This window comes from Heptranchias perlo, chromosome 22, assembly GCF_035084215.1.
Source record: "Heptranchias perlo isolate sHepPer1 chromosome 22, sHepPer1.hap1, whole genome shotgun sequence".
NCBI classification, from domain to species: domain Eukaryota; kingdom Metazoa; phylum Chordata; class Chondrichthyes; order Hexanchiformes; family Hexanchidae; genus Heptranchias; species Heptranchias perlo.
This window is the reverse complement of record NC_090346.1, coordinates 37,067,194-37,081,021: the sequence shown is the minus strand read 5'-3', so window position 1 is coordinate 37,081,021 and position 13,828 is coordinate 37,067,194. Positions and strand designations below refer to the sequence as shown.

The 13,828-nt window shown below is 40.3% G+C and overlaps 2 protein-coding genes across 4 annotated transcripts in view; both read left to right on the top strand.

Moving 5' to 3' along the window:
* Positions 1-6,231, top strand: part of cfap70 (cilia and flagella associated protein 70) — a 111,580-nt gene extending 105,349 nt beyond the window's left edge. Inside the window, exons 25-28 of the mRNA XM_068003735.1 lie at positions 1,187-1,276; positions 3,024-3,125; positions 4,790-4,837; positions 5,962-6,231. Coding sequence (XP_067859836.1) covers positions 1,187-1,276; positions 3,024-3,125; positions 4,790-4,837; positions 5,962-6,042 — 321 coding nt within the window. The 3' untranslated portion in view covers positions 6,043-6,231. The remainder of the gene's footprint in view (positions 1-1,186; positions 1,277-3,023; positions 3,126-4,789; positions 4,838-5,961) is intronic.
* A 3,673-nt stretch (positions 6,232-9,904) lies between these two features.
* wdr90 (WD repeat domain 90) overlaps positions 9,905-13,828 on the top strand; it is an 80,782-nt gene continuing 76,858 nt past the window's right edge. For 2 of the 3 annotated variants that reach the window (XM_068003281.1, XM_068003280.1), the window contains exons 1-3: positions 9,916-10,079; positions 11,569-11,704; positions 13,086-13,183. In XM_068003281.1, the coding sequence (XP_067859382.1) occupies positions 11,611-11,704; positions 13,086-13,183 (192 nt within the window). In that variant the 5' untranslated portion in view covers positions 9,916-10,079; positions 11,569-11,610. Of the gene's footprint in view, positions 10,080-11,568; positions 11,705-13,085; positions 13,184-13,828 lie in introns of all 3 variants that reach the window. The other variant, XM_068003282.1, reaches the window with a different exon arrangement.

Below are 13,828 nucleotides of genomic sequence, written 5' to 3'. Positions count from 1 at the left end.
ATAATGTTAGTTCCAACAATGAGTGCTGGTACAGTATTCTGGCCTTTTTGGGCAGTTTTTATTGGGTGGTTGTGTACCACAATTCTTCCATGTAGACATAATGTTCAAGATTTTTCATAAGTTATGTAAGAGTAACAGTAAGTATCTACATGCAAGTAAATAATTTATTTTGATTTTTTTTAATTGGAACCCATAAGCGTTCGCCAGATGAAAAATGTAAAGCACTCACTGATCTTTCTGTGAGGCCTCCAATATGTTCCCCTCCACCCCTCCGATTGGCGGCCCACCAAAGAATTTTGATTGATGGTTAATAAAAAAATTATTGTATTGGATCCAATTCTGCACCGACAATGCATATACATATTCCTGAGTGCTACCGATTTTCCTCCCGCGGAATATATTGAATGTCCCACCACCATTGTGTGTGAAGGTTTAGAGCGCATTACTCCAACCTTCCCGAACCATAGCCAGTTGTACCGCCTCCTTGGAGCCCCAGTGTGAGTGCCTTCTCCTTCTGATGTGCATTGTCAGTTTTTGTCTGCTCCCTCTTTGTGTGTGCCACTTTCATGCATTTGTTTCAGTATGAAGACCAAGCGCTCTTACAGCATCACTCACAACTTCCCCTCTGCCCTTGATCCAAGTTCTCACTCATGCTACATTTACCTTGTCCCTCACTGCAAACAGTTTTCTGTCCACCCCAAGAATCTTTTCAGATTTGTCCCCACCCATATGGTACATTTTTCAGCCCTCTCCCATCTGTTATTAACCAGTTTGCAGGCTCCAGCCCTGTGCCTTGCTTGTTTCTTTGAATGGATTTGTTTGGGAAAAGCTTGAAGTATTCACAGTTGTGAAAGGAACTTAGAAAATTTGAGTACCCCTTAAATCTCAATCCAGTGGTTAAATTGAAATTTGTTAAGAACGAGTATTTACCTCTAATGTTACGTATCCTTTGATTCTGCCTCTGTAACCTGTGACCACTCTGACACTACCTCGTCAACATGTGAGATTCAGTACCATATTAAATACTTTCACTACAGTAAATTACACAATCAGTGGTCTACACAAAAAAGAAAAAACCCTAATTACACCAGATATATTGGAAACCAGGCACTATCAGTGTAACAGAGGGGCTTTATTTACAGGCTGTTATACCATCTGATTGTTGTTTCTAATGTGTTTTTTCCAGTATAAATCGGCCAAATCTACCTACCTCTTTGCCTCCCAGAGAGCACCATCCTGTTTGTCCTGGCTAGGAGTTGGCATAGCCTGCTATAGGGTAAGAGTACTTGTTAGAGGAATTATTTTGGAGTGGGGGGAAATACTCAGTGGGGTACCCCTGGGCTCAGTGTTGGGATCACTACTATTTCTAATTTACATCAATGAATTGGATTCAGAAACTCAATGAAAATTGGTCAAATTTGCAAATGATACCGAAATAGGAGGGGCAGTAGTATCAAAGGAGGCAACACAAAAATTTACAGAGTTAGTTGGACAAAATAAGTATGTGAACAGATGAATGGCAGATGAAATTTATGCAGACAAGTGCAAAGTACTGCACACAGGATGGAAAATAAGCAATAAATGTACTCCATGAATGATGTTGAAATAGCTATGGATGAAATGGAAAGAGATCTGGAAGTCTTGGTAGAACCAATACTAAACATATCCAGCTAATGCAGACAGCAATTAACAAAGCCAATAGAATGTTAAAGTATATGGCCAGAACAGATTACTATAAATAATAGGAAGTTGTGATCAAACTGTACAGTGCTCTGGTCAGACCACACCTTGAGTACTGCATCCAGTTTTGGTTGTTGAGACACAAGGGAGACATTCAAGCACCCCTTTGAAGGCCAATATACATTTCCTGAGGTTCGGTGCCCAAAACTGAATGCAGTATTCCAAATGGGGTCTGTCCAGGGCTCTGTACAACTGAAGCATCACTTTCTCACTTTTGCATTCCAACCTCCTTGATAAACGTTAACATTCCATTAGCCTTTTTGATTACTTTTTGTATCTATGCACTAGGTCTTAGTGATTTTTGTGCAGGGACACCTAAATCCCTTTGCTCCTCCACAGCTCCTAATCTCACTATTAAGTAAATATTCCAAATTGTCTTTTCCAGATCCAAAGCGGATGACTTCACGCTTTCCCACATTGAATTCTATAATTTTGCCCACTCACTTAGTCTGCCTGTGTACCTTCAAAGCTGAATAGTCTTCCTCATCTGTAATTATCTTGTGAACAGTTAAACTTTTTAATTAAGCAAATTACAGAAATAGAAGAACAAGTTCACAGTATAAAGATACCTCAGTTTTTCCATGAAGGCTCAAGGAAGGATAGTGAAAATGAAATTAAACTTTTTTCTGAGATTGGCAGAGGCACTAAATGTATCGTTATATCACGCATAATCATTTTAAATTAAATGTCCACCTAACCATTAGGTTGTTACAGTAACAACAACAACTTGCATTTATATGGTGCCTTTAACATAGAAATACATCCCAGAGGCATAATCAGACAAAAATGGACCCTGAGCCAAAGAAGGAGATATTAGGAGGGGTGACCAACAGCTTGGTGAAAGAGATAGGTTTTAAGGAGGGTCTTAAAAGAGGAGAGGAAGGTGGAGGGGATTATGGAGTGAATGCCAGAGTGTGGAGCCGAGATGGCTATTTCTTGGACCTTATTGTGTGCCAATGGGCTGCTGCATTTGTGTACAAAACAACAGTGACTTAAAAAAATTCAGTCAGAAATAGCATAGTATGAAATTGTGTTTGAGCTTCCTCACACAGTGATGAATTGTGCAGGGAGTCTTAAATATTGGAAGGAAAATTAATAAAAATAAATGGGCAAATAACTTTTAAAAAGAATTATGAAAGTACTTAGCACCTCTAAAATACACATGTTCTGGGAGATGCTAAGCACAATTGAGGCCGATTATCTTTGATCTTTAATAGGTTCTTTTGTAATACCTTGATCAGAACTCAGAGATTAACACCATGTTCTTTCCTATACATACTCAGCTTAACGAATTGAAAGATGCTGAAGATGGTCTCTGTGAAGCAAATATCCTGTGTAACAGTAATGCAGAGGTCTGGGGCTATCTCACAATGGTGTGCTTAAAGGTACTGAAAATCTTCTTTGTTATGAGCGGAAATAATTTCATAATATGCCAGATATAATAAATTATAAGTTATCTTGCTCATCACATGTCACTGATTAATCCACTTAAATCTTCAAATCTCACTCTCCAAAGAATTAATAGGTAAAGGCACTGGTTGATTTAGTACTGAGCCTTAAGACCAAGAAGATCACAGGCTCAACCTCTGGTCTGTGCTAAACGGGCTGATTTAATCTGGGGAGGTAATAAGGTTGCTACAACTTAGTGTCAGTTTGAGTCAGTGGTAGCATTTTGCCTCTGGGTAAGAAGGTTGTGGGTTCAAGCCACCATTCCAGAAATTTAGCACTTAGTTTAGGCTGACACATCAGTGCTGTACCGAGGCTGTGCTGCCTTTTTATGGTGCCTTTTTTCTGATGCAATATTAAACCAAGATACTGCCAGTTAAGTTGGATGTAAATGATCCCATGGCACCACCAAAATAGATCACTGGTCATTTTACTCATTTGCTGTTTCTTGGACTTTGCTGTACGCAAATTGGCTGCCACGTTTGCCTACCAAACAACAGTGAAGTGCTGTAGTTCATCCTGAGGACATGAGGATGTGAAAGTTGTTATACAAATAATTCTTATTTGGCCTGAGCACCCCTGAGCTAGGGAAAGGAAAATGCTTCTATTCCTCATTATCTTCTGGTGGTCCCTTGTCAGAAAGTGCACTTGTGAACATTAGGTAAAGTTGGCTTGTGCCTCCTATGGCAGAATAGCCTGCCAACGCATATCAGCCAGGCGTACATAAAAATGGTCACTTAGCTTAAGGTATCAGAAGGCACCCAACATCCTTGGAACTGTATCTTACCATATATCAGCACCTTTAGGAGAGTAAGGGAGAAAATAGGAGAGAGATTTTTTTAAATTCTCATATCTGACTCAGCATTTATACAGCAAGTAAAATCTAAAACATATTTTAAATTAAAATGTTCTTGGTTTGATACCTTTCTCTAATCTATTTTCTAATGTTCAAGAAACATGCTGTTTAAGAAAAAAAATATATTCTAATATACTCCAGATTTCCGATTCCTTTAATTCTGCTTTAACAATGTTATAATTCATTTTTAGCACAGAGTAGTTCTATTTCTCAGCAATCCACTGAAGATAAATTCTGATACTCTTGAAATTGTTATGCCATAAATGTAATCTTCCATTGAAGTTAATGGAAATGAAAATTGGGTGGGTCCTATAATGAGCAGTTTACTACCCAAGCGGTGAAGATGAAAATTACCCCCATTACGTCATATGTCCTCAGATTGTTACTGCCTTATACTGTTATAGGAATAATTCAAGTCTTAAGAGCTTTTCTCTAGAGCAATGAGTAGACATAGCTGTTTAAGAATAGGCAAGTGGATGGATATATGTTTTGTTGTAAGTGTATATTACCGATGATCTTCAATCTACTGTTGTAGCATTTTACATCTGATAAAAGACAGGACATGATTATAATTTGTTATAGTCAGAAAAATTATCTTATATTTTATCTGATGCTCCTGGTTTTGTATTTTATCTGCTTTTTTTGGAAACATTGCAATGAAAACATGCAACTCCAATTCAAATTGCCACCTACTGTGTCCTTCCTCAGCACGATTAAATGAATTTGATTTATTTTTCGTTGTTTCAGACGGGGAGAAAACTAGAAGCGGAGCAAACCTATAAATATGCAATAAAGGTTTGTTTCAAGACTGATCTTGTTTTGTTTTACCTCCTACACTAACAGCTTATTATAGAGGTCGGAACAGATAGTAACAAAGGTGCAAACTTTTCAGGCTCTAACAGCATTCTCAGTTGACAGCCCTATAATAGGATGGTGATTGGGCATTTCACAGATTCAGTGGTAGTTTCAATAATAAGAAAAGTAATTGTGACTGCATGGAGTTGATAATGTAACCTGAACACAGTGTTGCCAGTATGTGTACATTTATAGCTGTAATGTAAATCTAGCTTGAATGCCTTCTTTTAAAGACCAGAGACACAGTGAGTTGGCTTACAATCATATGAACCTTAGATTTGTATGACAAATTTTCTGCTCATGATTCTCCACACGATAAGTTGCTTTTCTTAGCATTTGTGGAGAGTCACCAAATGTAGTCGAAGCACATCTTCAAAGTGGAAACATTTGACTTAACTCAGCCTCTCCTTGCTCAAAGCTTTTTCAGAGGTCCAAAGTTACTTGGTTGCCCAGCCCCACACCATTCTGTGCCAGGGAATGTTGCATGGTTTGGAAGGAAAACAAAAAAACTGTGTGATGGCGAGGGGAAAGGGGTTGGTTGACACAAGCAGAAGGAAGGCCATACGCTGAAGGACTTCCAAGTTAGAACACAAAAATTCTTGTTGCTTTCTGTAAACTCAGTTTTCAATCAGCCACACCAGATTTTAGAATGGCACATTTCTGAAGAGTTTAACAGTATATTTTTGATATGAAAGGTTTTGGTTAAGCATCAAACTATGAAAACACTTCCAAGATACCATTAGACTCTCAGTCCATCCCTATCTTGGAACTTAATAATCTGTTATAGTGGCTTAGGCTGTTTTAAGATATTACTGTTAAAAGTAGTGCTTCTATCTCCAAATGGGGTAGCAATAGCGGAATTAATTAGGCTAAACTGACTGACACAGCAACACATGCATATAAATATCCAGTTTAATGAGAAATGTAGTTTTAGAATTATCATACATTGAACTGAGGAATAAGTGTAAATCAATGCATGTGATTCAGGCAGACAATGGTAGACTGTCAACTGGAGAAAAATATTATTATTAATGCTAATGTGTAATATGTTTTGTTTTACATAGTTAAACCTTCAAAATAAGCAGCTTCTTGATGAGATTCATCAGCTACAGAAAACACTTGGCTTTGGAAACCCTGCACTTTGAATCCATTGCAATCCATTGGATCTTATATTGGGTCTGTCGTTCAATACCATTAGACAGTCTACAATTTTTTTTGGTTCTGATTACCTGTATCATACAGGTTTAAAAGATGTGATTTTGACTAATATAAAACTTACCTTACATACAGATACTAAAGTGTACCCCAAGATGCTAATGATTCCATGATGTAACAAAAACTGAATAAAATGGATTTTGAAAACTTTGTCTGTTTTCTGGTGGTTATGATAGAAACATAGAAAGGTTACAGCACGGAAGGCCATTCGGCCCATCGAGTCCACGCCGGCTCTATGCAAGAGCAATCCAGCTAGTCCCACTTCCCTGCCCTGTCCCCTTAGCCCTGCAATTTTTTTCCTTTCAGGCACTTATCCAGTTCCCTTTTGAAGGCCATGATTGAATCTGCCTCCACCATCCCCTTGGGCAGTGCATTCCAGAGCCTAACCACTCGCTGTGTAAAAAAGTTTTTCCTCATGTCACCTTTGGTTCTTTTGTCAATCACCTTAAATCTATATCCTCTGGGCCTCGACCCTTCGGCCAATGGGAACAGTTTTTCTGTACTCTGTCTAGACCCTTCATGATTTTGAATACCTTTATCAAATCTTCCTGCAACCGTCTCTGTTCCAAGGAGAATAAACCCAGCTTCTCCAGTCTATCCGCGTAACTAAAGTCCCTCATCACTGGAATCATTCTAGTAAATCTCTTCTGCACCCTTTCTAAGGCCTACACATCTTTCCTGAAGCGCGGTGCCCAGATCTGGACACAAAACTCCAGTTGTGGCCGAACCAGTGTTTTATAAAGGTTCATCATGATTTCCATACTTTTGTACTCTATGCCTCAATTTATAAAGCCCAGGATCCCGTATGCTTTTTTAACCACTTTCTCAACCTACCCTGCCATCTTCAACAATTTGTGCAATAAACCCACGGTGTCTCTCTGATCCTGTGGTTTTAGAGTTGTGCCCTCTAGTTTATATTGCCTCTCCTCATTCTTCCTACTGAAATGTATCACATTGCATTTTTCTGCGTTAAATTTCATCTGCCACGTGTCCGCCCATGCCACCAGCCTTTCTATATCCTCCTGAAGTCTATCACTATCCTCACTGTTTACTACCCTTCCAAGTTTTGTGTCATCTGCAAATTTTGAAATTGTGCCCTGTACATCCAAGTCCAAGTCATTAATATATATCAAGAAAAGCAGTGGTCCCAGCACTGACCCCTGGGGATCACTACTGAACACCTCCCTCCAGTCCGAAAAAAAAACGTTCACCACTACTCTATGTTTCCTGTCCCTTAGCCAATTCTATATCCATGTGCTGCTGCCCCCTTTATTCCATGGGCCGCAATCTTGATGATAAGCCTACCGTGCGGAACTTTATCAAATGCCTTTTGAAAGTCTATATACACCACATCAACTGCATTGCCCTCATCTACCCTCTCTGTTACCTCATCAAAAAACTCTATCAGGTTAGTTCAACACGATTTGCCTTTAACAAATCCATGCTGGCTTTCCCTAATCAATCCAGCTTCATCCAAGTGACTGTTAATTCTGTCCCGGATTATCATTTCCAGAAATTTCCCCACCACTGAGGCTAAACTGACTGGCCTATAGTTGCTGGGTTTATCCTTACACCCTTTTTTTGCACCACCCTCATATCTACAGATATTTGGAAGATTATGGCCAGTACCTCCACAATTTCCATCCTTACTTCCCTCAGCAACCTCGGATGCATCCCATCCGGACCGGGTCTGGATGGTGGTGTAAATCCTGTTACCTCCTCCCCTTCCTTCTGCCATTTTTTCTACGTCCTATTAATTGGCACATATATGTTGCTACTTGAAATAAAACTCCTGTTACATGTGTTTCTATAATGCTTCAGTCTCACCATCTACATCCCAATGTTGAAATGCAAGGGTAGAATAGCAACTCGTCATAGTGATAAATTAAGGGGCCAGCTCTTCAGTGACATTTTATAAATTTATTTTCACCACTGACAAAATTACATTTCCTTATCTGTGACATACACATTTCTCCTTTATACATTGAAGCACCAACATTTGGCACCATGGAGTTGTGGGAGGTGGGTTCCTGCCTGTAATGCCAAAACTACAGAATAACCAACCTCAACTACATACAGCAAAGGCTTCCAAAAGATGAGGAAAAATAAGACAGTGTATCACCTCAGGTGTCTTTTTAGTACTTCCTTAATGATGGTTTCATAGGTATTGGTAGAGGCAGGCATCAGGTCAACCATCTGCCCTCTTTGTTTACTTAAAAAGGAAGTGCTGTCTTCAATAAAACATTGGAATGCTGTCGTCATTATGCTATCAACATGGTGTTTTTATTAGTGCCTTTAAGATGATGCCTGTGTGATACTGATTTTCACATTGAATACCATTGCCATATTGTATTATTAATATTCTGTGCTACCCTTAATGGCATGGAATTTTATTTGCCTGTGCTCCAGAAGAGAAAGATTTCTAAATTAATTCCAGTTGAATAAAATGCAGGATTCACCTCGATTTCAAAATTCTCATCCTCGTGTTCAAATCCCTTCATTGCCTCACCCCTCCCTATCTCTGTAACCTCCTCCAGCCCCACAACTTTCCAAGAATGATTCATTCCTCCAGTTCTGGCCTCTTGTGCATCCCCCATTTCTTTCACCCCACCATTGGCGGTGGTACCTTCAGCCACCTATGCTCTATGCTCTGGAATTCCCTCCGTAAACCTCTCTGCCTCTTTACCTCTCCTCCTTTAAGATACTAGTTAAAACCTACCTCTTTGACCAAGCTTTTAGTCACCTGTCCTAATGTCTTCTTTGGCTCGGTATCAATTTTTGTTTATGCTCCTGTTAAGTGCTTTGGGTTGTTTTACTACGTAAATGGAAGTTGTTATTAGGTGGTCTTCATTTGAAGTCGATGATGTGGTGCCTGGTAATAAGCTACTATTTAGTGGTTGATGAGAAGCGTACATAGCAATGGTGACACTACAGTACAATTAATGGGTAACAGTGAGTACCACACAAGGTTACTGTGAGAGTACGGCTGACATGTTAATGGAGATAAAAAAATTAATAATGCATGTTAATGATAACATGGCAGTGGATAATATTTTGTAATAATATATTGTAATGGCAGTGTGGTAATGATAACAAGATAAAGGTAAGACCCTCAGTAATGGATAGCAGTGATAGGCAGCATACAGATTAGTGCCCAACACGTGACAATAAGAAGCAAATAGTTGGCACCAGTAAGGTTTCAGGTTTGATCTTTGTTCTGTGTTCAGTTAGTAATAGTGATCGGGGCCTTAAAATTTGCCCCCAAAGAGTATGTCAGGAGTAAGTCAGAGTAAACTTCGAACTCGTTTGTTAGAAGCACTAAAGTTTTTTTTACTATATATAAGATTGCAACCGGATGCAACTATTAGCAGGGTAGGTGTTGTGGAAAATTAACACCGGTGGTTTAAAGAGAGGGCGGTCCTTTGATCACCATATCTTCTAAACGCTGTTCCTCCCCTCTGGCACATGGTCGCACTTTGGACAGAACGAAACGCCCGTTCAGCTTTAAAATGGTAAAAATATTTATAGACAATACACAATAAAACAAAAATACGGAAATCGCTAAAACGGAATCCGTCTGCATATCTATTACTTATATTTCCGTGCTTATGTTTTGCTTTATTGCATATTTAATATTCAGTCCCGGTGCTCCCAAACCTGCAAATGCCCAACTCAACTTAACGCATGCGCAGTCACTCCAAAGACGGAGGCGCCGCGGGAACTTCCAGCTGGAGAGGCGGGGCTCCGTGAAGCTGCGGCGACGTGATGACGTTTTACGTGAACGTATCGAGGCGCGAATTGTTTTGTCTGTTAGCTGGAGTGCTGCGAGCGGCAACAGGAGCGGGATTGGTTGGCGTCCGTGTAACCAGGGAGCGGGTGAGGATAGTGACAGGGCCTCTGGGTCACGGAGCGCACGGAGGAGCGGTGAGGTACCAGGGGAATGGATGCAAAGACGGGAGAGGAGGAGGTAAGGGGCAGCGCAATTGGCTGACTGACTGACTAGAGGATCAGGTACTCAAAGTGGGACAGGTAGAGCCAGGGGCCATGAAAGGGTTGGCGGGGACCAGCAGTGAAAGGTATTGGGCCAGATTTTGCTGTCAAAATAACAGCGATTTATTTATGCCTAAATGGTACAGCAACTTAAGGCGTGGGGCAGGTGCACAGTTAAATGCGAATATCGAAAAGTTGCTGTTCGAGTTGCTGGGTTAGCTTAGCGAAAATGGCATTTTGCTGTCTGCCTCACCATTGACATGCATTGAATGGCGTGAAGTTGCTGTATTTGCGCTCTAGCTGAGAACTAAACCTGCTACAGATATTTATGGCTAGTAATTACAAGCGTAAGTACCCTTTTTTTCAAAAAATATACTTTATACATAAAATTTGCAACGCTACAGTTGTCATATCACATTCCAAACGTACACAATACATATTATACAATTTGCAGGTTACATCAAGTACAGTTCAATGAACACATTGGACAGAATTACAGTTCATGACACTCTAGGGTGCCTCACTGCATCATAATCAATACAGGTGATTCATTACAGATTCATTACAGGTACATTACATTTCATTACATCAGTTTGAATTTTACATTCTGCCTGAGGGGTTTTTCCCTGATTTCAACCCCTACTATACAGTGTGGGTAGGCAAGTACCCTTTTAACAACCTACTAAATGTTAATGACTGCCAATCAACCCATCTGGCACTAAAAATTAACTGTTATAAGTGTGGAGTCTCATTCCTTCAGGTTGTGAATTGTTTTAGATTTTAAAATTGTCATTTAATTTTTTTTCTCTCTCAATCCAATCTTTCTTTCCCTCTTTATTTCTCTTTCTGCTTTGACATTGAATTCACTCCCTTTAAATAACCCTCCTTCTCATTCCTTCTGATGTTTATTTCCCAATCCTTAAATCTCATTGGCTAAGTATATACCCTGTTCACTCAGGTCCCAGGTGCCCTGTTTCCCTCGCTGTGCCGTTATCAGCTCGCACTTTTAGCAATATGGTGGGCCAAATTTTTTTGAGCTGAAGGGTGCAGGGGCAAGTCTAACTAACGGCAGATGCCGTTAGATGCCCTGCTGCAGCAAAATCTGGCCCATTGTGACTGACATTATAAGCAAAATACCGTAGATGTGGAAAATCAGAAAGAACAGCAAAAAATGCTGTCTGCACTTGGCATCTGTGAAAAGGACAGATAAGCTTTGATGAAGGGTCCATACCTCAAACATCAACTTGTCTGTTCTCTCCACAGATGCTGCCTGACTGACCGAGTGTTTCCAGCATTTTCCGTTTTTGACTAAGACTGACAGTTGGGCTACTGGTAAGGCATCCTGTTAGGTTAGCAGAAACAAAGGGGCTGAAGGCAAATTATTGGACTGACAGAGAGGTGCCACTTTAGATTTGTTTTGGTTCTTGGATTTTTCTTGCAGTAGCCCAATGCAATTTTTCTTTCAGACCATCTCTCTGCCGAAATGATCTCTTGTATTGAAAGGTTTGATGCCCACATTAAGTAAGATTGATCTACTGGGACCACAGGTACAAGAACATTTGTCAAGGGGAGCTTTGACCAGCATGGATAAGGCAAAAACAGGTGAGAAAAGAAATGGGCACTATCACTGTGAGTGCCGTTGAGTCTGCATAACCTAATCAAAATCTCTGTATGCAGGACTCCTGTTTGACAGTTAGTCTATTGCATAGGACATCATAATTTATTGTTAAGGATAACTGTTCCTGATACATCCATATATGCTAGTTGTTTTTAAAAAAAAAAAAAATTATTATGGTGTTTTCTCCCCCAGGTTTCCAGAAGCTGATCATGTGGCTAGTATTGCTCCATTCATTTTTTTTCATGGTGTCTACCTGCTATTCGGTACCACAGTTATGTTGTATACAACTAACTGCTAGCATTTTTACCCCTTCTTGAAATCAATTCCTCTTTTATTGTGTTTCAGTTTTAGTAGATGTGCTGCCAGGGAACTTCATACCTTATCTCAATGGAACATTGTCCCATCCAATTCCCAATAACTCCAGGCGGTATTTTTAAATCTCCATTTTTTTTTCTGAAAGTTGGGTCTTTTAAAAAGTTTGATATGCTCATTGAGACTTTTCAAATCCCCTCTGTCTCCGAGTCATACAAACTAAAAAGGTCCCACCGTCAACCCCTGGTCCATGTTGAGTTAATTGATCTCAACCAGGCAGCAGGAGGGATGCTAAAGTTGACCACAGCACCCCTGATTTAGGAAAGGGGAAATCATCTAGGCATCCTCATCCTGATATAGCAAAACAAAAAGAGTTGAGGTAGTATCCTTGGCTGCCATAGCAAAGAAAATCTGTGACATTCAGATCTTTTATTTGACGTGTGCTTGACCTAACTTGTGTTTCATAGTTAATGCAAGTAGCAGACTAGATTTGGTTTTGTCGCCAAGCTCCAGAGTACTCAGTGACCGAGACTCGTCATACAACATAAATAGCTAATTAAATTTTTAAAAATTATATATCTGTAATTTAACAGAACTAGGAATGAGCGCATTTGACTGTAGGTGAGTATCTGAAATTTAACCAAGAATACTAAAAAGTTGTGACTGGAGTGTGAGAAACTTGCAGCAGTCTTGATTCCTTCTCTTTCCCCTTACTCTCTAGAAACACAATTTTTAAAAAGTTTTTATTCTTTTTCATACCTTCACCAGTGGTGCTTTATTCCCTCCTTTGACCTGTTGGGAAAATGATTGCTTTGATTGGCACCTCACAGATGTACCCTGCCAGTGGCCAAGAACTTCTCTGTAGGAAAATCACTGAAGCTTGTAGCTAAAATAAAAAATTGTTTTAACTTGCAGTTACCTCCTTTTTTGCCATATGTTCAAGTGAAATACGTTGGCAGCTTAATACATCTAAAGTGTGTCTACTTTCCTTTTGGTTTTATTTTGTTGCGTTGTGCTTAAGCTTTTGCATCTTTTATCTTGAATCTGTTTCAGAGTCTGTGTGGCAGCGTCCATATGTGAACATCTTCAAACATTTCAAATTGGAAGAATGGAAGAAATCAACAAAAGAAGGCGATGTCACAGCCGTTATGGTACTGTTTGTTTTCCTTTTCAAAACATTTTGCCTCCTCCTAAAGGTAACCACTTTTACTGGGGCATAGTTCCACAGATACCAGTAGTCCTGTGGTACTTTTACCAAGTGGCTGTTTTTTATGTGTGAACTGAGACGGTAAGGTCACGATTTTAAAGGCGGGGGAAGGCGGGTATGGTGTGCACAAGCCTCGAAGCGGGTGTCACACCCGGGGAGTCTGGGGACGTGGAGGTCCGATTGATCTTAACAACTAAGCCTCATTTGAATAAATTTTCTCTGACTCCCGCCTGAACCCGGCCAGATCCACTACCTGGCCAGCGGGTGACAGTTGGAATTCTGCTGCAAGAGGCCGCAGCCGGGGCAAGTGGGACCAGTCCCTGGCACAGTTGAGGTGGGGGGGGTGGGGGTGAGCCCGTGGCAAAAGAGGTACAAGGCTTCCTTGTGGGAACTGGTGGAGCAATCCTGGCCCACAAGTAAACCTAAAATAAAATATTTCACATTTACCTGCTGGGCCTCTTCTGGCTCTCGATCCGTCTCCCATCAGGTATGGCCTGATGGGGAAGCCGTCACTGCTCCCTCACTTAGGCCTCAGACTTAAATTGCAGATCGGGTCACATTGACTCAACAAGCCCCAATTTGCATATTT